The sequence below is a fragment of the Thamnophis elegans genome, chromosome 5, assembly GCF_009769535.1.
Source record: "Thamnophis elegans isolate rThaEle1 chromosome 5, rThaEle1.pri, whole genome shotgun sequence".
NCBI classification, from domain to species: Eukaryota; Metazoa; Chordata; class Lepidosauria; order Squamata; family Colubridae; genus Thamnophis; species Thamnophis elegans.
Genome location: NC_045545.1, coordinates 98,031,904 through 98,057,246, shown reverse-complemented (window position 1 = coordinate 98,057,246; position 25,343 = coordinate 98,031,904). Strand labels below are relative to the sequence as shown.

The 25,343-nt window shown below is 48.3% G+C and overlaps 1 protein-coding gene across 1 annotated transcript in view; it reads right to left on the bottom strand.

Moving 5' to 3' along the window:
- The window catches only part of TPX2 (TPX2 microtubule nucleation factor), a 44,718-nt gene that overhangs the window by 8,418 nt on the left and 10,957 nt on the right, over window positions 1-25,343 (bottom strand). Inside the window, exons 2-12 of the mRNA XM_032217349.1 lie at window positions 22,763-22,914; window positions 18,159-18,276; window positions 16,255-16,383; window positions 14,211-14,303; window positions 10,422-10,555; window positions 8,114-8,268; window positions 6,416-6,587; window positions 4,609-4,741; window positions 2,639-2,855; window positions 1,586-1,687; window positions 177-353 (exon numbers count right to left, since the gene is read on the bottom strand). Of these exons, the coding sequence (XP_032073240.1) occupies window positions 177-353; window positions 1,586-1,687; window positions 2,639-2,855; window positions 4,609-4,741; window positions 6,416-6,587; window positions 8,114-8,268; window positions 10,422-10,555; window positions 14,211-14,303; window positions 16,255-16,383; window positions 18,159-18,276; window positions 22,763-22,859 (1,527 nt within the window). The 5' untranslated portion in view covers window positions 22,860-22,914. The remainder of the gene's footprint in view (window positions 1-176; window positions 354-1,585; window positions 1,688-2,638; window positions 2,856-4,608; window positions 4,742-6,415; window positions 6,588-8,113; window positions 8,269-10,421; window positions 10,556-14,210; window positions 14,304-16,254; window positions 16,384-18,158; window positions 18,277-22,762; window positions 22,915-25,343) is intronic.

The following is a 25,343-nucleotide window of genomic DNA, read 5'->3' as shown; positions in this document are numbered from 1 at the left end:
GAGGACTTCCTGCATTCTTCTTGTCATTATTTTATTGTTCTATTATTTTACTTCTGCTCCGCTTACACTCCTTTCATTTTTGTTTTTTTTAATTATAGTCCCATGACAAGACAGGGGGGCCAATAAATCCCACCAATAAATAATAAAAAGGAAGCAGCCCTTTAATTGGCGCCTACCTCCTCCTTCTGCAGCTCTTCAATTTTCTTCTCTTTCTGAAGCAGCCGCTCCTTGTCCCGGGCGTCAAAAGAGAACGGGCAGCTTTCCACCAGCCTCGGCTCTGCAGGTTTGGGTTTGAAGGGCACCCCTGGGTGGGGCATCGGCTTCGCTTTTATCACATGGGCCACTTCCTCCACCTGCAAGAGACCCCGGCATCAGCAGGTCGCATGGAAAAAGAGGGGAGAGAATCCCAGCCCACTATGGGGGGAGACCCAGGGACACCCGTCTTGGCATGGGCAGATGTATCGCTGGCATCAGCGCCAGGCCCAATGCAGGTGGTCCTCCGTTTATGACGAAAACTGGGACCAGAATATCCGTTGCAGGCCGTTTTCAAGGAGTCACCCCTGATTTTATGATCTTTCTTGCTGAGGTGATGTGGTTACTAAGTGAATCTGGCTTCTTCCGTCGATTTTGTATGCTGGAAGCCTGCTGGGAAGGTCGCCAATAGCGATCACATGGCCCTGGGGCAGTTCAACCATTGTTAGCAGATGCCGGTTGCCAAATGCCCAGATTTTGATCATGGAATCAGGGTGAGAGGAGAGAAAGAGGAGAAAGGCCCTTGGGGGTTTTCTTGCAAACATCTCAGGATCCAAATAGGTAACATCATCAAGGATAGAAGGGGGAGGGGGCTGCAGAGAGGGAGGACTACGACTGGAGTCATTGGTGCTCTCTGAGCGTGGGGTTCTTGTTGCAGATGTTTCATGAACCAACAAGTTAACGCCATCAGTGCTAGAAGGGGTTTGTGGAGGGGGAAGAGGAGAAAAAGGGGAGGGAGAAGAGGAGGAGGAGGACTGTGGGGTCCTTGGTGCTCTCTGAGCTGGGTGGTTTTCTTGCAGACATTTCATGGCCCAACTAGGTAACATCATCAGCGATAGAAGGGAGTGGGGTGTCCAGAGGGGAGAAGGAAAACTGGAGGAGAGGAAAAGGAGGAGGTGGACAACTGTGGGGTTCTTGATGCTCTCTGAGCTTGGTGGTTTTCTTGCAGATGTTTCATGACCCAACTAGGTAACATCATCAGTGCTAGAAGGGAATGGGGTTTAGGGAGGAGGAGGAAGAGAAGGAAGAGGAGGAGGAGGAGAGAAGGAGGAGTATGGGATCCTTGGTGCCCTCTGAGTTGGGTTATTTTCCTGCAGACATTTCATGACCCAACTAGGGAACATCATCAGTGCTAGAAAGGAGTGGGATTTGTTAAGAAGGGGAGTGAAAACCAGTTTTCAGTGCCAACACCGGTCCGGGGAAGCTGCATAAAACCTCCTCAGCCCAGGGAGATCAACCGGGGCTTCAGAACACCCTGGAGGCAGGAACCAGCCCCTCAACCATGGGCAGAGATACCCCGCCATGCCCACCAGCCCCGACGCCCAACCGATACCTTTTCTTTCTGCTCTTTAAACAGGTCTCCCACTTTGTTTTTCAAAGCAAACGCTGGGGACTTGGGCACTGTGATGGGCAGCTGCTTCTTCTCCGGAACACCCTGGAAAAAGAGGAAGGGGAGGAAGTCATGGGGGGGGGGTGTCTGCCTGCTTCAGCCACGGGAAGGAGAAGACCCAGCCAGGGTCCCACCAAGCGCATCAGATTCCTTGCCGGAGACCTGTGACCGTCTCTTGGCGCAAAAGGAGACAAGGATGGACAGATCGTTCTACAATCAAGCACTGACCACCCCCCAAAATTTAGGCCTTTATCCGACAAATATTCTGTTCTTCTTGGAACGAGATCACTTTGCCTTCTGAGGATCTCTCCCCGTTCTGTCCAGTCAGGGGACTGGGTGGATCCCCAACGTATTTAGCTCATCAAATGCCACAAAGACATTGACGGGGGGGGGGGGGCTGATAAAAACCATTTCAGGGAGTCCTCGGCTTAAGAACCACAAGGGAGGCCCACCCAAATTTTCTGTTGCTAAGCGCAACATTCCTGCCTCATTTGACGATCTTTCTTGACACCGTGGTTAAGTGGATCACTGCAGTGGTGAAGTGAGTCGCAGGGTCGTTAAGTGAATCGGGCTTCCCCCCCCGTTGCCTTTGCATGTCAGAAGGTCGCAAAAGGGGACTCATGTGAGCCTGGGACACGACGACCGTCATAAATAAGAGTCAGTTCTCAAGCAGCAAAATTTCGATCGCGTAATCATGGGGATGCTGCAACGATCGTAAGTGTGAAAAAAATGGCAAAAAGAGGACCACATGATCTGGGACACAGCGACCGTCATAAATATGAGTCAAGTTGCCAAGCGTCTGAATTTTAATCACCTGACCATGGGGGTGCTCAACGGTCATAAGTGTGTTAAAGCGGACGTAAGCCACTTTTTCAGGTGCTGTTGTAGCTTCGGTCACTAAGTGAATGGGTTGTAAGTCGAGGACTACCAGTTCCTCACACTATTCAGGTAAAACCTTTTTGGGAGAAAGATGGGAAACCCAAACCCCTCAATTACCACCACATCTTCCAAGATCCGGGTAGGACAGGGCCTGGAATGGAACTCGAAGTGCTCCTCTTCCGGAACCTTCTTGGTCTCCCGCTCCTGGATCCGCTTCTCGATCTCCAGGTTGAAGCCGATGGGCTTGGTCAGCTCTTTCGCCTGGGGCCTCTTGGGCAGGAGGGGGCCGCCCTCCAAGATGCGGTGGTTGAGTTCCTGCGCTTTGAACCGGTACCTGTTGGGATGGACGGGGGTGGGGGAGCAGGCGGTGAGGTTCTCCAGCATGAAGTCAGGTGCTCTGGGGTTCAGGGTACTGAACAGATTGCAGGTTAACAGAGTTGGAAGGGACCTTGGAGGTCATCTAGTCCAACCCCCCCCCCCCCCCGGGCCAAGCAGGGACCCTACATCCTTTCTGACAGATGCCAATCCAGTCTCTTCTTGAAAGCCTCCAGGGATGAAGTTCCCACACCTTCCGAAGGGAACTTCTCTTCCATGGGTTGATTGTTCTCACTGTCAGAAAATTTCTCCTTATTTCCAGGTTGAATCTCTCCTTGGTCAGTTTCCATCCATTATTATTCCTTGTCTGGCCTTCAGGTGCCTTGGAGAATAGCTTGACCCCACTTCCTCCTCTCTGTGGCAGCCCCTCCAATATTGGAAGATGCTCTCCTGTCTCCCCTGGTCCTTCTCTTCCCTAGACAAGCCAAGTACACTTCAGTGGTGGGATTCCAAATATTTTACTACCAGTTCTGTGAGTGTGGCATGGCTTGGTAAGCGTGGCAGGGGAAGGATACTGCAAAATCTCCATTCCCTCCCAATCAGCTGGGACTCGGGAGGCAGAGAATAGATGGGGGTGGGGCCAGCCAGAGGCGGTATTTACCGGTTCTCCAAATTACTCAAAATTTCCTCTATCACTTCTCCAGAACTGGTCAGAACCTGCTGAATACCACCTCTGGTCCAGTTCTTGCAACCGTTCATCGTATGTTTTAGCCTCCAATCCCATAATTATCCTAGTTCCTCTTCTCTGCACCTTTTCTGGAATCTCCATCTTTTTTTGCAATGTGGTGACCAAAACTGGATGCAGAACATAGAGATCCTACCCATTAGCTGAAAGTAAGCTTATTCAAAGTGTGGGAAACAGAGCCCACTGTTTTTACAGAACTGTAAGGAGACATGCTAGCCTATGAAGAAAACATACTTCGAATCTCCAAGAGCTAGGCTGAACCTTAAGTATTGGATGTAGGAAGGCCTCTGCTATGCTAGAAACCAGCCTTAACCAGAATTCACTGATATGATTAGTGGACATCCAGTTAAACAGGAACCAGCAGCAGCCAAAAAAAGCCAATGCAATCCTAAATTGCATTAACAGAGGGATAGTATCAAGATCAAGGGAGGTATAATACCACTCTATAAAGCCTTAGTAAGGCCACACCTAGAATCCTGCATCTAGTTTTGGTCACCACGCTATAAAAAGGATGTTGAAACCCTGGAGAAAGTGCAGAGAAGAGCAACAGAGATGATTAGGGGACTGGAGGCTAAAACATATGAAGAACGGTTGCAGGAACTGGGCATGTCTAGTTTAATGAAAAGAAGGACCAGGGGAGACATGATGGGAGTCTTCCAATATCTCAGGGGTTGCCACAAAGAAGAAGGAGTCAAGCTATTCTCTAAATCACTTGAAGGCAGGACAAGAAGCAACTAATCAAGAAGAGAAGCAACTTAGAATTGAGGAGGAATTTCCTGACAGTGAGAACAATTAACCAGTGGAACAGAAGTTGCCTCCAGAGGTTGTGAATGCCCCATCACTGGAAGTCTTTAAGAAGAGATTGGATAACCCTTTGTCTGAAATTATTGTATAGAGTCTGCTGCTTGGGCACAGGGTGGGACTAGAAGACCTCCAAGGTCCCTTCCAGCCTTATTCTGATTGAATGTTTTGTTCACCACACACTGGAGTCCAATCTACTCAGCGAATACATTTTTAAAAAACTCACTGCTGGAGCTTGGCAATTTCCTCTTCTTCCAGCTCGGCTGTGCTCTTGCAGCTGGTGGGTCTCAAACGGCTCTTGGTTTCCAGGTGGGGAGTTCTGGGGTTGGTCAGTCGGGGTTTTAAAGGCCTGCTTGGACCTGGGCCAAAGAAAGGAGAGAGAGAAGAGCATCAGCATTTAAAAGGCAAAAGGGTGAGGCTAAGTGTTTGGAGTTTTATATACACACCGTGAGGGAGGAAGTGGATTCAAATTTATTGATTGATTTATGAATTCAACTTATTCCCCAAAAATGATTGTGCCCCAAACGTGAGGATGAATTTAAGATGCCAGAAATTAGACACAAGTGAAGGATAAAATCCCAACCAATTTTTTGCCAGTTGTACCGTCACCGGGTCATTGGCCCAGAGTTGCCCAGTTGGTTTTCATGTGTAAGGCAGAACTAGAACTCCCAGTTTCCAGGTGAATGGCCCAAAGTCACCCAGCCAGCTTTCATGCCTAAAGCAAGACTAGAACTCACTGCCGCCTGATGAATGGACCAAAGTCACCCAGGCAGCTTCCATGCCTAAGGCAGGACTAGAACTCACCGTCTCCTGGTGATTGGCCCAAAGTCACCCAGCCAGCTTTCATGCCTAAGGCAGGACTAGAACTCACTTTCTCCCACTTTCCAGTCTGACACCTTAACCACCAGACCAAATGAGGTTTGAGGTTGAGGTTTATTCGATTTATATGCCGCCCTTCTCCCAAGGACTCAGGGTGGCGTACAACATTAAAAGAAACACATACTACAAAAGTTAAAAAGAAATTAAATAGGATATCCCAAACCCAATTAAAATTGACAATGACACATTTTTTTAAAAAGAATTCAAATTAAAAATTAACAGTAATCAATACTTTGATGTTTTGTTCGGGCCAGGCTGGCTTGCTGGAAAAGCCAACTTTTTAGGGCACGTCCGAAGGACCGGAGGTCGGGGATTATACGAAGCTCCGGGGGCAGCTCATTCCAGAGGGAAGGGGCTCCCACAGAGAAGGCTCTCCCCCTGGGGGTCGCTAGCTGACAATGAGCAATAGGTTCACTTAATGGTCACTAAAAAAAAAACCTTGTCAAATCAGTCCCGGTGATATGGTGACCTGGTCTACCACAATCATAACTGACAACCAAAAATCCAGGTTCAATTAGTTGTTAAGTCGAGGGTCACGTAGCTTGGATCTGTTTCAAAAGCACACTTTATGTTCTCTCAACCTAAGGGGAAACCCCTTCCCCACAATTCACAGTTGGTCTGTGGAAGGAAAACGCACCCTTCTCTGCAATGCGAAGATAGTAGCTGGCCCTTTCGTGCTTTCAAGGATTTCCTAACTCAGCAAATTTAAGACTTGTGGAATTCAACTTTAAGGCTTGGCAACTTTAAGAGTTCTGGACTTCAACTCCCAGAATTCTGCCCAGCCAGCCAACCCTGAATTCTCAGAGTTGAAGTCCAGACATGGCTAAGTTTGGAGACCTCCGCAATAGATAATCGAGAGAACACAAGCGTGGCTGGCTGAGGAATTCTGGGAGTTGAAGTCCACAAGTCTTAAGTTTCCAGGTTTGGAGACTCCTGCGTTAATCCTCCCCCATCAGACATTTCAAGATGTCCTGCCAACAAACCTAACCATCCCAGCCATTTTCGCCTACGCCCTGGAAGGAAGCGGAGCCGGGCACGGGTTCAACACTTCACAAATCATTCAGAACCCTGGGCCCTGATTGACGGAGTAAGCCACCATTGGCTGGACTGACGTAAAACAGCCCGCGACAGAGGCCACAGAAACGAGACCTTACCTTCGTCCTCCTTCCGGCTCCGCAGATGATATCTCTGAGGGGTGCGTTTCTGAAAGTTTTCCACCTGCTGGGCCAGCGGGATGTATTTGGCGGGGGCTTCGTCCAGTTTGCGTTTGTTCCCGCAGGAGAGGTTGAACGGCTTCGGGATTGTGGGTCCTTTGCTCAGCCGGGACTGCAAAACGAGGATTGCATCGTAATTTCTCAATTTAAGTGTATTTTTCCATCACCCATTTCGATTAGATCAGCCGGTCAATCTTCCCCCATCTTCCAGCTCGCCGCAAGTGAAATTTAAGCCGGCTGTAACTCCGGAGATGGCCGAAAAACTACCCAGGGGATGAGGGGTGGGGGGTGAGAAGGGACGAAGAGACAAATCTGTGAAAAATTGCCTCTTATTTTAAGAATGCATGAAGATAATTTGCTGTCACCTTATGGCTTCGTTTTTTTTTTTACAAAATTCCAATTTTTGACACGGGGAGGGGACATTAAGAGGTACAGGTCGATCTCGACTCATGACTACAGCTGAGCCCCAAAATTTATGTGGCTAAACAAGACAGTTGTTAAGTGAATTTAGCCCCATTTTTACTATCTTTTTTGCTGTCGTTAAGTAAATCCCTGCGGTTGTTAAATTACTAGCACCTTTGTTAAGCGAATTTGGCTTCCCCATTGACTTTGCTCATCAGAAGGTCCCAAAAGGGGATGGCGGGACCCCGTCATAACTGTGAGTCACTTGTCAAGCGTCCGAATGTAAATCACGTGACCATGGGGATGCTGCAATGGGCATAAGTGTGAGAAATGGTCATAAGTCACTTTTTTTCAGTGCTGTCCTAACTTTGGCCACTAAATGAACTGTTGTAAGTTGAGGAATTAAACAACCATTTGTTTAGGAAATGTTCCGCTTATGACCATTGCAGCATTCACGTGCTCAAAATTCATAAATGTGAGACGCTTGGCAACAGTCTCATATTTATGACGGTTGCAGGGTCCTGGGGCCACGTGATCCCCTTTTTCTGACAAGCTAAGTCAGTGGGGAAGGCAGATTCACTTAGCGACCATGTTATTAACTACAGGCAGTCCTTGACTTACTTCATTTAGTGACCGTTCAAAGTTATAACGGCACTGAAAAAAGCGAGTCGTGACCTTTTCTCACACCCATTTCACATCACATCCAGAGGGTTACCTGATTTGCATTCGGATGCTTGACAAGTGATTCACATTTATGACGGACGCAGTGTCCCGCGGTGACATGATCAACTTTTGCGACCTTCTGGCAAGCAAAGTCAACCAGATTCACTCGACAACTGTGTGACTCATTTAACAACAGCAGGGATTCACTTAACACATGTGGCAAGAAAGGCAATAAAAAGAGCCAAAACTCGCTTAACCAATGTTTCACTCAGCAACGTAAATTCTGGGCTCAGTTGCAGTCATAAGCTGAGGTCTAATCGTACACGTAATTCAGTTAACAACAGTGCCAAGATAGGTTGCAAAATGGAGCCGAATGTGGTGAACAAACCTCTCCCTTCAGTAAATTTGGGGCTCAGTTGCGGTCGCAAGTCGAGGACTACCCGCACGGGGCTCAAACCTGCCTTGTTCCGTTTTTCCACCCCAAGGCTTCCCTGCCCTTCGTTGCCCCTGCAACATGCCGCTCTGACCAAGTGGCCCTCCAACCCCAATCCTCCCCAGCCTGCAGGCTCTCACCGGAGACGGGGGGTGTTTTCTTAGGGCGCCTATGAAATCCACCTCCTTATATTCAGCGGCCGGCTGGCTTTCGCCGTGCTGCTTGAGCCGCTCGTCGGTGCAGAAGTGGAAATCCATGGGCTTGGTAATGTGGCTGCTTGTCTTCACGGGTTGCCCTGGCCAGGAAAAAGGGGAGATCGCAGAAGCGTCAGCCAGGCCGCAGGTCAAAAGCAAACGGCTGCCAGGCTTTCCATGACCCAGGTAGGGTGCGTGATCAGTGATGGAAGGGAGGGAGGTTTGAGGAGGAAGAAGAGGAGGGGAAGGACTGTAGGGTCCTTGGGGGGTCTAACAAATTAACAGTTGGAAGAATGTTGAATGTTGAATGTTGATTTTATTTATATGCTGCCCTTTTCCCCCCGAAGGGGACTCAGGGCGGCTCACAACTCAAACCAGGGAAGGGGGGGTACAAACAAAATTAAAACGCCACAAAACAATACATAATTTAAAACACACAACAGTCATACCATTCGAGACGGGGGCAACAGCTCTTTAGCCCCAGGCCTGTCGGAACAGCCAGGTTTTAAGGGCTTTGCGGAAGGCCTGGAGGGTGGTGAGGGTTCGAATCTCCACGGGGAGCTCGTTCCAGAGGGTCAGAGCAGCCACAGAGAAGGCTCTCCTCCGAGTAGTCGCCAGTCGACACTGGCCGGCGGATGGGATTCGGAGGAGGCCTAATCTGTGCGATCTAATCGGTCTGGTGGAGGTAATTGGCAGCAGGCGGTCTCTCAAGTACCCAGGTCCAGTACCATGAAGGGCTTTATAAGGGACCTTGTAGCTCATCTAGTCCAACCCCCTGGTCAAGGAGGAGACCCTCCACCATTTCTGACAGATGGCAGTCCAGTCTCTTCTTCAAAGCCTCCAGGGACGAAGCTCCCACAACTTCTGAAGGCAACTTCAGTTGATTATTCTCACTGTCAGAAAGTTCCTCCTTATTTCTAGGCTGAATCTCTCCTGGATCAGTCTCCATCCATTACTCCTTGTCTGGCCTTCGGGGGCTTTGGGAAATAGCTTGGCCCCCTTCCTCCTCTCTGGGGCAGCTCCTCAAATATTGGAAGATGCTCTCCTGTCTCCCCTGGTCCTTCTCTTCCCTAGACTAGCCATGCCCGGTTCCTGCAACCGTCCATCGTAGGTTTTAGTCTCCTAATAAACAGTGTTCCGTGCGCCTTCGGTGTTTGGTCATGCCAGCTACATGACCACAGAGACGTCTTTGGACAGAACTGGCTCTTCGGCTTTGAAACGGAGATGATCACCGCCCCCTAGAGTCTGGAATGACTAGAACAATTGTGCGAGGGGAACCTTTACCTTTACCCCTAATTGTCTTTGTTGCTCTTCTGTGCACTCTTTCTAGAAATGTTTTCTTCCAGACATTTCAAGACCCAGGTAGGGAGCATAGTCAGTGTTAGAAGAGAAGGAGGTTTGAGAAGGAAGAAGAGGAAGAGGAGGTGGGGAGGACTGTAGGGCCATTGGGGTTTTGGGTTTTTTGCAAAAAACTACTACTAGGTGCTGCAAAGAAGGGGGAGGAGAACTTGAGGTCCTTGGGGCTCTCTGAGCTTGGTGGTTTTCTTGGTGGCATTTCATTACCCAACTAGGGAACTTCATCAGTGCTAGAAGGAATTGGATATCAATATCAATATCAATAGCAGTTAGACTTATATACCGCTTCATAGGGCTTTCAGCCCTCTCTAAGCGCTTTACAGAGTCAGCATATCGCCCCCACAGTCTGGGTCCTCATTTCACCCACCTCGGAAGGATGGAAGGCTGAGTCAACCCTGAGCCGGTGAGATTAGAACCGCTGAACTGCAGATAACAGTCAGCTGAAGTGGCCTGCAGTACTGCACCCTAACCACTGCACCAAGACAGCAAACCCCATCCCTTTCTAGCACTAAAGAAGTTGGGAAATGAAACATCTACAAGAAATCAACCAAACTCAGAGATCACCGAGGACGACTCCTTTCTGCAAGCCCCACTCTCTTGTAGTATTGGTATTACCTAGTTTGGTAACGAGATGTCTGCAAGAAAACCACCGAGAGGCCACTACAGTCCACTCTGCCTCCTTCACTTCACGAATCCTCCTCCTTTCTAGCACTGATGATATTACCTAGCTGGCTAATGAAACATCTGCAAGAAAACAACCAACCTCAGAAAGCCTCAAGGACCAAACAATTCATGCGAGCCACAAATTGTCTCTTCTACTAGAACGTCTTGTCAAAACCAGAATGGAAGAGTCTTATCTCTCAGGGGAAATGGTCTCCCAACCCCACCAAGGTCTCACCTGGCCCAGCAATGGCTGCTTTGAGGGACTCCTCATTCTTCCTCCGCAGTTCCACCACCTCCTGTTGCAATTGCTGCATCTTCTCCAGCTCCAGCTCCTCTGTCGACTTCCCCTTAGTGGAGGGACCTCTCGGCCTGCAGAGGAAAACACGATGGTGCTTTTAAGTGAATGAGCTGCCTCGAGCCAGCATATATTTCAATGACACCCCCCTGTAACAGAAGACCAACAAGAGGGATGTCCTCTTCCTCTAGCCACAGCTGGCTGGGGAATTCTGGGAGTTGAAGTCCACACAGCTGAATGTTGCTGAGGTTGAGAGAGATTGTGAGAGATTAGGGGTCTCCAAACTTCATCTTCAATTTTGAGACTTGGCAATTTTAAAACTTCAACTCCCAGAATTCAATTTTAAGGCTTGGCAGCTTTTAAGACTTTTGGACCTCAACTCCCGGAATTCAACTTTTAAAACTTCTGGACTTCAACTCCCAGAATTCAACTTTTAAGACTTCTGGACTTCAATTCCCAGAATTCAATTTTTAAGACTTCTGGACTTCAACTCCCAGAGTTCAACTTTTAAGACTTCTGGACTTCAACTCCCGGAATTCAACTTTTAAGACTTCTGGACTTCAACTCCCAGAATTTAACTTTAAAAACTTCTGGACTTCAACTCCTGGAATTTAACTTTTAAGACTTCAACTCCCGGAATTCAACTTTTAAGACTTCTGGACTTCAACTCCCAGAATTCAACTTTAAAAACTTCTGGACTTCAATTCCCATGAATTCTGGGAGTTGAAGTCCCCAAGTGGCCAAGTTTGGAGTCCTCTGCAACAGATCATTAGGAGAACACAAAATGGCTTCAGGTGTTCTTGATATCCGTCTTGTTGCACAGAGCCTGGAGAGATTTCTGTTGCTTTCTACCTTTATAACTTTAAAAAGATGACACAGGATTATCTGTCGCAGGGAACATTCAGAGTTCCCCAGGATACGACGTGTCTGCGTGAAGGGTAACAGTTCCAAACAAAAGTCCTTTCCACAAATTCAAGGATTTATTTCAACCGTGGGTTTTCCATTTTTGGAGCTCAACTACCAGCATTCTTAACTGCTGGTCATGCAGGCTAGCAATTCTGGCAGCTGTACAGGTAGTCCTTGCTGTACGACCACAATTAGGTTCAACGTTCCCGTTGCTAAGCAAGAAAGTTGTTAAGTGAGTTTTGCCCCATTTTACAACTGTTCTTGCCATGAGAAAGTGAATCGAATAGTGCAGAGGCTGTTAGTATCACGGCTATGAACCAGTAACAGTTATACAATACAATAGCAGTTGGGAGGGACCTTGGAGGTCTTCTAGTCCAACCCCCTGCCTAGGCAGGAAACCCTATACCGTTTCAGACAAATGGCTATCCAACCTCTTCTTAAAAACCTCCAGTGATGGAGCATTTACAACTTCTGGAGGCAACTTCTGTTCCACTGATTGTTCTGTCAGGACGTTTCTCCTCAGTTCTAAGCTGCTTCTCTCCTTGATTAGTTTCCACCCATTGCTTCTTGTTCTACACTCAGGTGCCTTGGAGAATAGTTTGACTCCCTCTTCCTTGGGGCAACCCCTGAGATATTGGAAGATGCTATCATGTCTCCCCCAGGTCCTTCTTTCTATTAAACTAGACATACCCAGTTAGTTAGTAACCAGTTAGTTAGTAATATGTCAATTAGTAACACAGCTATGGCTTCCCTATGGTTTGTGTTGGTCAGAACAACAAAACTGTAGTTGAATTTGTAGTTAAAGGGCATCACATGACCCCCCCCCCAGGACACTGCGACCGTCACAAATATGAGTCAGTTGTGAAGCATCCGAATGTAAATCACATGACCATGGGGACGTTGCAACAGTTGTAAGTGTGAAAAATGCTCACAAGTCCCTTTTCCGGGTGCTGTTATAACTTTGAACAGTCACTAACGGAACTGTTGCAAGTCGAGGACCTGTAGTTAAGCTCATCACAGTCATTAAGTGAATCTGCCTTCCCCACTGACTTTGCTTGTGTCTAAATTTTGATCACACGATACTATGGGGATACTGTGATGGTCGTAAGTGTGAAAACCCATCTGAAGTCACTTTTTTTGGCGCCGTTGTAACTTCAAATAGTCACTAAACGAATGATTGTAAGTCAAGGACTATCTATTGTCCAACATGCTTAGAAGACACCAGATTGGGGAAAGCTGCTTTTGCATGTCCTGCACTACATCAGAAATAGTGTTCGACTTACGACCGCAATTGAGCCCAAAATTTCAGTTGCTAATTGAAACGATTACTAAGTGAGTTTTGCCCCTTTTTACGACTTTTCTTGCCACTGTTGTTAAGTGAATCACAGCAGTTGCTGAACAAGTCAAACTGTTGTTCAATGAATCCGGCTTTCCCATCGAATTGGCTTGTCAGGAGGTCGAAAAAAAGTCATAAATACGACTGCCCCTTTATCCTTGAAAAGTGGGGGTGGGGGGAAAGAAGGCAAAAACAGAAAAGAAAATATTAAATATATTATATATTCAAGAGCAAGATATAAAGGGGGAAAAACATAGGATAGATTAGCAAAGGTAATGAAATAAGAAATGATACTAAATTATATTTGGGTTTGCGGAAATACCATCCCAAGGAAACATAAACTGAGATTTGAAAGAGACACCTATAACAACGGAAAAAGAAAGGGAGAGCAGAGGAGAGGAAGAGGAGGGAAGGAAGGAAGAGGAAAGGAGAGGAAGGTGGAAGGGAGAGAAAGGGAGAGAGGGTAGGAAGGGGAAGAGGAAGAGTAGGGGAGAGGTAAGGGAAGAAGGAAGGGGAAGGAGAGGAGGGTGGAAGGGAGAGAAAGAGAAGGAGAGAGGGTAGGAAGGGGAAGAGGAAGAGTAGGGGAGAGGTAAGGGAAGGAAGGAAGAGGAAAGGAGAGGAGGGTGGAAGGGAGAGAAAGAGAAGGAGAGAGGGTAGGAAGGGGAAGAGGAAGAGTAGGGGAGAGGTAAGGGAAGAAGGAAGGGGAAGGAGAGGAGGGTGGAAGGGAGAGAAAGAGAAGGAGAGAGGGTAGGAAGGGGAAGAGGAAGAGTAGGGGAGAGGTAAGGGAAGAAGGAAGGGGAAGGAGAGGAGGGTGGAAGGGAGAGAAAGAGAAGGGGAGAGGGTAGAAAGGAGAAGAGTAGGAGTAGGGGAGAGATAAGGGAAGAGGAAGGAGAGGAGGAAGGAAGAAAGTAGAGGAGGGAGAAAAGAAAGGGAAAAGAAGGTGGTGTTACAACAGGCGGAAGGGATGGTAAATAAAACAACCTAAACTGTGTATTATAACCTATGAAATGGAATAACAAATGTATAAGAATGGTAAATGCAAAGAATAATAATAATTATGTGAATGTATTCGTACAATGGTATGCAAGAGAATAAAAAATATTTTTTTTTGTAAATAAATGAGAGTCAATTGCCCAGCGTCTGAATTTTGATTACACGACTCTACAATGGTCGTGTGAAAAAATTGGTCAGAAGTTGCTTTTTTTCAGCGCCGTTGCAACGCTGAATGGTCGCTAAGCAAACCGTCGTAAGCCGAGGCCTACCTGTACAGCTTTCCAAACGGATTTTACAAACTCCTTGATCTCAAGGCTTCTTCCTGACTTCACTGCATATAACAAGCCTTTTTAATTACAACCGGCCCTAACCCACCCACCCCCCACACACAATGGGGTGTTGCGTGCCCCAATGCGCATTCACACAAGCACCCAAATCCTGGGGAGAAAAAGAGAAGCAGCAGACGAAACACACCTCTAAGCCCAGCCACCTACTTGTGTGCATCGGGTGTGACGGGGTCTTGTGGGTTCTCTGGCGAGACGTTTTGGTTCAGATCAATTTCCCCCAAGTTGTCCCGATGGTTAGACCTGGGTTTTGAGAAGAGAGAGAGAGAGAGAGAGAAGGGTGGAGGGTGTGCGTAGGGAAGGAAGAAAGGAAGGAAAGGCCTTTGATTCCCCACCGTGTTCCTCTTCACGACAAGGTGAGCCCATGGGGCGTGGAAACCCAAACACCGGCACCTGGAGGTGATTCAGCCTTACCTGACCGTTTGGGCCACTGCATGTGGCCCAGACGTCTTGGCACGCCTGATGGAGCTAGAGAGGGAACAGGGAGCTCGCTCATAGTCTGCACTAACGCCATGGCCCCAGTGTCAGGCCTGCAGCCGTCTTTTCTTTGGGGTCTTTGGCCTGCCACACTTTCTATTCTTCTACTATGCATTTTCTATGGTGGGAAACTGGGAGGGGGGACTGTACGGAGTGAGATGCTATGTAGCCATAACAACGTTCTTTCTAGAAGCCAAGGTCATCCTTTGTCTCTGCACCGTTGCACCTGACCGGAACTGGATGGGTGGAAGATGCCAGGGTGGCAGTGGGAGACCATGGGATGGACTTGTGGGTGTGGGGGCAAGAACTTTCAACTGGGTGGGGGAAACCGGGAAGCTTTCAGATTTGGGATTTCCCAGATGTGCCAACATGGCTCTCTTCATCAATTGGAACTTTGAGGAATCCTTTGCCTCGGACTCTGATTTAATTTTGGATGCTATTTGGAAGGCTGACACCCGGTTTGCATGGACATTTGTCTGCCCGAGGGCAAAGCTGTGGGGCATTCTCTGGGGAAGAGCTGAGCTCTGATGGGGTTCCCGAGTTGGGGACTGAAAGGTCTGCGGGGAAAACGCCCAGAGAGCCTCAAGGACTCCAGAGTTGTCCTCCTCTACTCCACTCTTCACACCCTCCTCCCTTCTAGCACCGATGATGCTATCTAGATGGGTCATGAAACGTCTGAAAACATCCAAGCTCAGTGGGTACCAAGAACCTCACAGTCCACCTTCTCCTCTTCCCTCTTTTCCACTCTGCACAGCCTCCTCCCTTCTAGCACTGATGATGATACCTAGATGGGTCATGAAATGTTTGCAAGGAAACACCCTCGCTCAGGAGACATTTTAACACCGAGTTACCAACAATTCTCCTTTTTTCAGAAGCCTAACTTTATCGGACAGAGCAATCCGGCACACAAGGTATCATCACCTATTCTATATCTGGTGGCGCAATGGCTAGAATGCAGCATTGCAGGCTAACTCTGCCATCTGCCAGAAGTTCGATCCTCACCAGCTGAAGGGGGGTGTCCTTCCAAGGGGGCGTGAAATGAGGACCCAGATTGTTGGGAGCAAGAGGCTGACTCTGTAAACCTCTTAGAGAGGGCTGGAAAGCACTGGGAAGCAGTATATAAGTCTTCCTTCCTTCCGAGTCGTGGTGGTGCAGTGGCTAAAATGCATCGTTGCAAGCTAACTCTGCCCACTGCCAGGAGTTCACTCCTGACTGGCTCAAGGTTGACTCAGCCTTCCCTCCGTCTGAGGTCGGTAAAATGAGGACCCAGATGTTTGGGGACCAAATGCTGACTCTGTAAACCACTTAGAGGGCTGTAAAGCACTGTGAAGCGGCATATAAATCTAAGGGCTAATGCTCTAACCCGCTCTCTATCTATCCTCTCTCTCTCTCTCCATCATCTTTCTCTCTGTCTCTCTCTCATCTATACCCATCCATTCAACTATCTATCTATCATCACCTATTCTATATCTGTTGAGGCAATGGTTAGAATGCAGTATTGCAGGCAAGCTCTGCCGACTGTCAAGAGTTCAATTCCGATGGGCTCAAGGTCGACTAAGCCTTCCCTCCTTCTGAGGTGGGTAAAATGAGGACCCGGATTGTTGGGGGGCAAGATGCAAATAATGCCATCATTGTAAACCGCCTAGAAAAGGCTGTAAAGCACCGTGGGGCGGCATCTACCGTACGTCTAAGTGCCAGTGTTATCCCAGAGACCTACATTTTCTGCTTCTTTAAAGGAGGGGGTTCCTGCTTTTTGGCCAAGGTGGTGGCAACCTTCTGTGCGTGGCTTTTGGCCATAATCCGACGCTGGGCACTCTTTCGCCGGGCCGAAAGCTTCTTGGCCACCCTAAAGGGGGGAAAGAAAAACAGCCCTTGAGCAAAAGAAGGAGGGAGGGAGGGAGGAGGAGAGTGTCAAGCCTGCAGCTTTCTTTTCTTTTGGGTCTTTGCCCTGCCACACTTTCTATTCTTCTACTATGCATTTTCTATGGTGGGAAAATGGGAGGAGGGATTGTAGGGAGTTAGATGATATGCAGCCATAACAACATTCTTTCTAGAAAGCCAAGGTCATCCTTTGTCTCTGCATCTCTGCACCTGGCCGGAACTGGATGGGTGGATTTATTTTGGGGTGCTATTTGGAACCCTGACAGAGAAAGGCTGGATGTTGCATTTCGACTATGCCAGGATGTGGAGCCCCTTGTTGTGGCCCACCAGCAGCCAGCGGATCTGACAGCAGATTCGGACAGTGAGGAGGTTGGGGAGGAACCTGGGCCAGTCCTGGAGTCTGGGGAGGGCTCTGTGTCCGAGGCAGAGAGGGGGCCAGGGCCATCTGACAGTGATCAGCTGCCTTCAGAGGCAGACATCAGTGAGGTGGACGAACAGCTGGAGCCTCTTCCCAGTGTGCGCATGCCCAGAGCTGCCAGATGAAGGGAACAGCTAAAGAACAGGGGTCAACTTGGGAGTAAAGCCACAGGTGGACGGTGAATGGCCCCTCCCAGAGGAAATAAAAGAGGAGCGAAAGGGGAGTGGAGTTTGCAGGAGGCCATGAGTTCATTCCTGCATTCTTGCCAAGTATTGCAGCATCTGAAAGTTATCGGCCTGTCCACTCTCCAAACGTGATAAAGGTCAGTAATTGGGAACTATCTTGGAAGACTGTGGGAGAGGAAAGACTTGGCTGGAGAGGAATTCACTGTCAATTAAATAAAAGGGGTTTATCAGGACGAGGACGAGGCTTCGTGATGCTGGGGAAGCCTCAGTCAGAACAACCCCTTCAAATCCCACCAGCCATTCTCGCAAGGCAAAGGAGACAGTTCAGCATTTCTAGATACAGAAGCGGGACAATCTCAAGCCCTTTGGAGGACAATGTGCTGGACAAACAGGATTGGTCATTCTTTCCATACTGATAGGACAGGTGGTCCTCTATTTACAACCACAATTGAGCCCAAAATTTGTGTCGCTGAGCAAAATAGTTCTTAAGGGAGTTTGGTTCCATTTTATGATCTTTATTGCCCAATTTATTAAATTGTGGGTGCTCGAGTTTTTTAAAGAAGAAACTGGACACAGAGACTTGGCTGAAATGCTATAAGATCTCCTGCTTGATCAGGGGGTTGGACCAGATGACCTCCAAGGTCCCTTCTGACTCTGTCATTCCGTCTAACAAAAAGAGAGGCTGGGAAGACATAATAGAAGTCTTCCAATATTTGAGGTGCTGCCATAAAGAATGGGGGGGGGGGGCGCGGGGCGGTGTCACCCTATTCTCCGAAGCGCCAGAAGGCAGGACAAGAAACAATGGGGGGAAACTAATCAGGGAAAGAAGCAACCTGGAACTAAGGAGAAACTTCCTAAGAGTGAGGACAATTAACCAGTGGAACTGCTTGCCACCAGGAGTTGTAGGTGCTCCATCACTGGAAGTTTTCAAGAAGAGATTGGACAACTATTTGTCCAGAAAAATGTAAGGTCTCCTGTTTGAGCAGGGGGCTGGACTAGAAGACCTCCAAGGCCCCTTCCAACTCTTGTTATTCTGTTAGAGGCAGTTCTGGAGCCCAAAAGCTGAATGAACATCCCCATTCCCGAAGAAGGGAAGGCTCTATCCGGGGCTGCATTCAAGAAGAAGGAGAGTCTTACCGTCCGGGAGGTGGTGCGTTCTCTTGCCTGGTTGAGTGCCACTCCTCCATCGAACGAACCACGTTGGCTGGGCCTTCGTTGGCCAGCTCCACCTCTTGATTCCCATTCTCCTTGTCATCTAAAGGTAAGGAGACATAGAGGATATTTCTCAGGCAAGAGATCAAAGCAAAGAGATGGAACCAAGCATGGTCCTCGCCAGGATTCTTAACCTCCTGGGGAAGAACGGAATTATACTTTGGAAGAGACCTACGTGAACATTCGGGGAGACCTTTCGTAACCTGCTCTCCTCACACCAAAAAGGAGATATCAGCATCTCAAGATGGTGGCCTCAAGAGAGGACGAGACAGAAGCCCTTCCATGTGGGAGACCCAGCATTTTAAGGTCCAAGAGACACACCCCCAGAGGCCAAGTGCCCACAATCTGCCGTACCCAAGTTAAAACGGCTTACGGGGAACTCTGGGACGCGGCCCGGAGAAGGGGATGGTGCCTCAGCTCCCAAGGGATGCCTTGAGAGCCCATTAATGATGTTGGTGGGATTAAGAACACCAACAAAGGCTGGATGGGCCCTGCAGGTGGACCTCTTTCAGCCCTGAAAGCTGATTGGTTGGGTCTCAAGGAAGCATCTCACCTGATTTCATCATGGGCGAGACCACAGCCCAGGGAAGGTTAGGCTTTGATGACAATGCTTTACGCAGGATGCCCGACGTCCCCATCTCTGCTCTTGGGGTCATCAAGGCGGCAGATCGGACAGCTGCAAAAATAGTTACGATCCTAGGGTCCTCCACTCCACGAGGCGAGGAGACCACCAGCCACCAACCATCAAGCACTGGGCCCAGTCTAAAGAGCCGGTTTGATTTAGCAGTTAAGGCATCAAACTACAGACTGGGAGACGGGGAGTTCTAGTCCTATCGTAAGAACGAAAACTGGCTGGGTGACTTTGGGCCAATCACCAGGTGACGGTGAGTTTTAATTCTCCTTAGGCATAAAACCCAGCTGGCCACTCACTGGGAGACAGGAAGTTCTAGTCCTATCGTAAGCACAAAAACTGTGGGTGACTGTGGGCCAATCACCAGGAGACAGTGGCTTCTAGTTCCTCTTAGGCATAAAACCCAGCTGGACATTCACTGGGAGACAGGGAGTTCTAGTCCCACCATAAGCAGGAAAACTGGCTGGGTAACTTTCAGCCAATCACCAGGAGATGATGAATTCTAGTTCTGCCTTAAGTGTGAAAGCCAGGGAGAGGGCTTTAAGTCAATCACCAGGAGACACTGAGTTCTAGTTCTGCTTAGGCATGAACCCCAGCTGGCCATTCTCTGGGAGACAGAGTTTTAGTCCTACTGTAAGCACAAAAACTGGCCGGGTGGCTTTGGGCCAATCACCAGGAGATGGTGAGTTCTAGTTCTCCCTTAACCATGAAAGCCATCTAAAGCAGTGGTTCTTAACATGGGCGATATCGCCCCGCAAGGGCCGATTTTGTTTTTCAGGGGGACGATGGAACGAAAAGGGGCGACACGGGGGCAAAGAAATGGAAGGGGGGGGCATATGGGGGCGATGGAGTGAAAAGTTTTGGGGACACTTTTGAGACTTTTTTCGTACAGTGAACCGCTGTATATCTGTCGTACAAAAACATCAGATCGCTCGCTATTAGTGGATTGAACTGTGTTTTAAAATGTTCCTCCAGCTAGTTTCAGTACAGAACGCCGTACATATGTGAATATGCATCGCTCATCTTCATGCGCGCTGTGCAGCGGCCTCTATCACTCTACCCATACAGTGGCGCGCCATTGGCCAGAATGGGCAGTGATGGAGGGGCGAGCGCTTCTTTCAAAACATTGCATGCTGAGTTGCTGCCCCCTGCGATGTCCGCTGTAAAGTCAACGTAACTGTTGAAACTATGTTTATCGACGTCCACGTGTGTTTTATAGGGTTCCAGTGCAGTCGAAAATTTAATTTGCAGTTGGTGCCTTTCATTACAAAGATCTCTCAACATGGCCCAGAAGAGGAAGTGTCGCCAATACTCGAGGGCATACCTAAAATTGGGATTCATTCCATCTCCTTCCAACGTGCAGCTTCCGTTTTGTCTTCTCTGTGAGAGAACATTTTCAAATGAAGCGATGAAGCCTTCCCGACTGAAAGACCATTTGGTAAGAATTCATTCGGATAAAGCCGACAAACCGCTATCGTTTTTCCAATCCTTAAAGGCCAAGTTTGAGGGTCACAGCACTGTTGAGAAGTTCTTTGGGAAATCGTCACACAACGCCGACAAGGGGCTCATTTGTTCCTATGAAGTATCTTTGTTGATAGCAAAATGTGGCAAACCGCACACTATCGGAGAAACGCTGATTTTTAACCAGCAGTGAAACAGATTGTTGCCACCATGTTGGGGCCCAGAGCAAGCACTGTCACGCAATCGATTCCTTTGAGCAATGACACCGTATCAAAAAGAATGGATGAAATGGCTGCTGAAGTGGAACAAAGGCTTATGGACACCTTGAAAAGTACAGAATTCGTGATGCAGGCTGATGAGTCAACGATTCGTGAAAATGGAGCCTTGTTATTGTCCATTTCATCAAGGGAAATGAAGAGATCGGGGAAGAACTGTTATTTGCTCCAAATTTAGCCACCGACACAAGGTTCTTCGATATTGAAAAAGGTTGAAGAGTTTTTTAATGGGAAAAACATCCCTTTGACAAACGTCATGGCATGTGCAACCGACGGAACTGCATCCATGGTTGGACGATATCGCGGATTTCAAGCTCATCTAAAATCGGTTGCACCTGGAGTTATGACTGTCCATGGCCTCGTTCATAGATAGCACCTTGTCTCAAAAAAATTGAGTGGCCGTTTGCACGAGTCTATACGTTACATCATTAACGCTGTGAATAAAATTAAGTCGAATGCCTTGAACAACCGACTTTTTCACAAGCTTTGTGAAGAAAATGACGAGGAGTTTGAACGTCTCCTTTTGCACACCGAAGTAAGGGGGCTTTCAAAAGGAAAGTGTTTGCGGCGATTCCACGAACTTTTTGACACACTTGTCGAATTTCTTGAATCCCCTGATCCAAGTCTAAGCCGTTCTCTTAAACTTCGACGTCTGGATGTAGCTTATCTCGCTGATGTTTTTGGCAAGCTGAATTAAGTGAACGTAAAGCCGCAAGGAGATAAAATCAATTTTCTTAAAGCCAAAGGAGCAATCTGCTCATTTATTTCCAAATTGGACCTCCTTGCAAGCAATATGAGTCGCCAGGAGCTGTATCGGTTCCCAAGCCTTGGTAATGAACGCCAACTCCAGGCAGAAGATTGGGACCTTTTTTGCTGCCACTTGAAGCAACTCAAAGAAGAGACGGAAACCAGATTCTAGGATCTGATGAATCTGGAAGTGCCCACTTGGGTGCTAAATCCTTTCAGAGCCGACTTTGCACAACTTCATCCCAAACTGAAAGAGCCACTGACGGATCTGAAATAAGCCCAATCACATTTTCAGAGTTGCGGCTACGAAGCCTTTTGGGTGAAAATGAGGAACACTTACCCAAAATTGTGGGAGGAAGTTAAGTTGCTTCTTTTAGCCTTTCCTTCCACTTACTTAGCAGTAGACTTATATACCGCTTCATAGGGCTTTCAGCCCTCTCTAAGCGGTTTACAGAGAGTCAGCATATTGCCCCCAACAATCTGGGTCCTCATTTTACCCACCTCAGAAGGATGGAAGGCTGAGTCAACCCTGAGCCGGTGAGATTTGAACCGCTGAACTGCTGATCTAGCAGTAGCCTGCAGTGCTGCATTTAACCACTGCGCCACTTCGGCTCTACTTAGTGGAAACGCCGTCCAAAAGATCCTTTCTAAGTCAAGGAACATGTTGAAGATCACTGAGCGCGGCGATTTAAGAATGAGATTAACAAAAATGGTTCCAGACATCAAGAAATTGGGGTCAGCTCACCAAGAACAAGGCAGCCATTGATGTTCTCTTTTTTTGCTTTTTGTGTACATAGATTTTCTTCGTTAATAATTGTCTCAGCTCTTATCGTTGTATTTGTGTTGCTTGTGTTGTGATTGAGAGGTTGTGATGGGGGAAGGAGGTGATAATAACTTCCCCAATGGCTCAAGGGGGCGATTCTTTCAAAAAGGTTAAGAACCACTGATCTAGAGGACTTTAGGCCAAATTAGGAGTCAGTGAATTCTAGGGAGTTCTAGTCCCACCATAAGTAGGAAAAATGGCCGGGTGACTTTGGGCCAATCACCAAGAGACAGCGAGTTCTAGTCCTGCGTTAAGCATGAAAGCCAGGTAGGGAACTTTAGGCCAATCTCCAGGGGTCAGTGAGTTCTAGTTCCGCTTAGGCGTGAAACCCAACTGGCCACTGCTCTCTCTCAGCCCAACCCACCTTGCAGGGTTTGTTGTAGTACAGAAAATAGGAGGAGGAGGGTGTGTTGGATATGTTCACTGCCTTGAGCAGTAAAAATAAGAAAGGTGGGAGATAAAGAGAGAAACAAGGGTGGAGCATAAAGCCCCCTGCCCTTCCCACCTATAAGGCTCAGGAAAGAGACCGGTAGTTAGTTTGGCCTCTTGGCAAACGGCACACCCTCCTCCTGGCCGTGAAGAGGGTACTCACCAAACCAGGCATCAATGTTAATGGACTGGTCATCATTCATATCTCTGAAGTCAAGGCCCATATCGGGAACATCATAAGAATACGTTTCCTGAGACATTTTAATCTCTTCCTCGGCTGGCACAGGCTGTGCCCAATTCTTCTGAAGTAAAAACCTGCAAAGGACAATAAAGGCCACGTTTACAATTTGGAACAGAGCTGGAAGGGACCTTGGAGGTCTTCTAGTCCAGCTCCCTGCTGAAGCAGAAGACCCTACACCACTTCAGACAAAGGGATGTCCAATCTCTTCTTAAAACCCCCAGTGATGGAGCACCCACAACTTCTGGTGGCAAGCTGTTCCACTGATTAATTGTCCTCACTCTCAGGAAATTTCTCCCTAGTTCTCTCCTTAATTAGTTTCCCTCCGTTGCTTCTTGTCCTGCCTTGTGGTGCTTTGGTAAATAAGTCGAGCCCCTCTTCTTCGTGGCAGCCCCTCAAATACTGGAATCCATTCCCAATCCTTATTTTGCCCAGTCTGGCCAAACCCAAATTCTGCAACTGTTATTCATGTTTTACTCTCCGGGACTTTAATCATCATGTGTGCCACAGGTGGCAGCGGAACCCTCTCTGTAGGCATGCAAACCGTTGCCCCAGCTCACCTCCACCGTGCTTGCGCTCATGCCTCCCCCCAGCAGCTCATTTTTGGGTCTCTGCTGTGCATGCATGGGGGAAGGGTGCATAGATGAGACATGTGTGCATGCAGGAGGGTGGGGCACATGCATATGTGGCAGTAGGGGGAATATGGTAAGTGCGGTGTGACCCCCCGGGTGCCCCATTTTTGGTCCCAGGAGGCTGGAGAGAGTCCTGCTAGGCCCCAAATGGGGGACGAGGAGGGGTCATGTGTGCATGGGCAGGGGGAGCATGGGGGGGGTTGTCACGTGCACATGGGGAGGGTTTGCCCAAGCATTGCATTATGGGTGTGGGCATGCACACATGCGCTGTTGCGCACGCATATGCGCTTTTGGCACGCAATGGCAAAAAGGTTAGCCATCCCTTACTTGTACTTGTACTTGACGCCTCTTCACCCATCGTGGGTATAGGCGACTTCCATCCCTGCCTTAGTTGCTCTTCTCTGAACTTTTTCCAAAGTAATGTGACCAGAATGGGATGCAGAATACTCCAGGTGTGGCTTTACTAAGGCGTTACAAAGCGGTACTAATCCTTCAGGTGATTTTGATTCCGTGCTTCCATGCAACCAAGGATCATATTCACTATTTTGGCTGCTGCGCCGCACATGGCTGGACATTGTCCAAGGGGAAGGGCTACATGATGTCCCTGGGCATCGGAGGGTCCAAATACTCCTTGTGGGCATTCAGTTCTCTACCCTTCTTTCCTTTGGTAAAGTCTTTTTAGTCCATAAAGTGGAACCTGGGGGTTGTGTTTGTGGCGGGTGTGTTGTTTGGGTGTGTGTGTTGCAATTTGCCTCCATCACAATGAATCTTTCATTGCTGGCCAGATTCATTATGGGAGCCATTGAAACTCTTCTCATGCCCAAAGGCTGCTACTCCCAATTTATAAAATCCTGAATACAGGTGTTCCTCGACTTACGACCCATCCGTTTAGTGACCGTTCAAAGTTAGAAGGGGACTGAAAAAGTGACTTACAGCCGTTTCCCACACTTACGACCATTGCAGCATCCTGATGGTCACACGATTCAAAGTCAGACACTTGGCAACTGACTCATGCTTATGACAGTTGCAGTGTCCCGGGGCCACATGATCCCCTTTCGCGACCTTCTGACAAGCAAAGTCATTGGGGAAGCCAGATTCACTTAACCACCATGTGACTAACTTAACGACCACAGTGATTGGCTTAAGAACTGCAGCAAGAAAGGTCGTAAAGCGAGGCCAATCTCCCTCAGCCATTGCCTGGCTTAGCAATGGAAATTTGCGGCTCGGGAAGTGTAAAAAATGGTCCATTTTCCAGTGCTGTACAGGAAGTCCTCAATTTACAACAGTTCAGTTAGTGACCGTTCAAAGTTACAAGGTGAGTGAAAAGTCACCTATGACCATTTTTTTCACACTTAGGAGTGTTGAAGCCGTCCCCAGGGTCATATAATCAAAATTCAGATGCTTGGCAACTGACTCATGTGTTTGCAGCGTCTTGGGCTCATGGAACAGTCTTTAAACTAATGGTCGTAAGTCAAGGACCAGCCATATCTGGCTCTTCTAAACCAGAAGCTAGAGATGGCATCAGATGCCACCCAAGACAGTGGCAGCGAGAGCTTCCCAAAGTCACCCAGGTATAAAGCATCGCTGCCATCTCTGGAGAAAGGCTTTTGAGTGCAAGCTTCCCTACAGACAGCTGGGGCTGAGGGTGGCATTACCCGGGATTTATCTGCTTTTACTCAACTAGCATCTTTGACATGTGGGCACATTGCCCAGGTGTGTATTACCAGGCCATTAGCAGGTGCCACTCTCATCCTTACACCCCGGCCTCCCCTCGCTGCAAAGGTGGACGATGGCCAACTTCAAGTGGGGAGCAACCCCCACACACACAAGCGTCGCTTGGCTGCAAAGGGGCAGAAGCCTTGGACCACAAGATG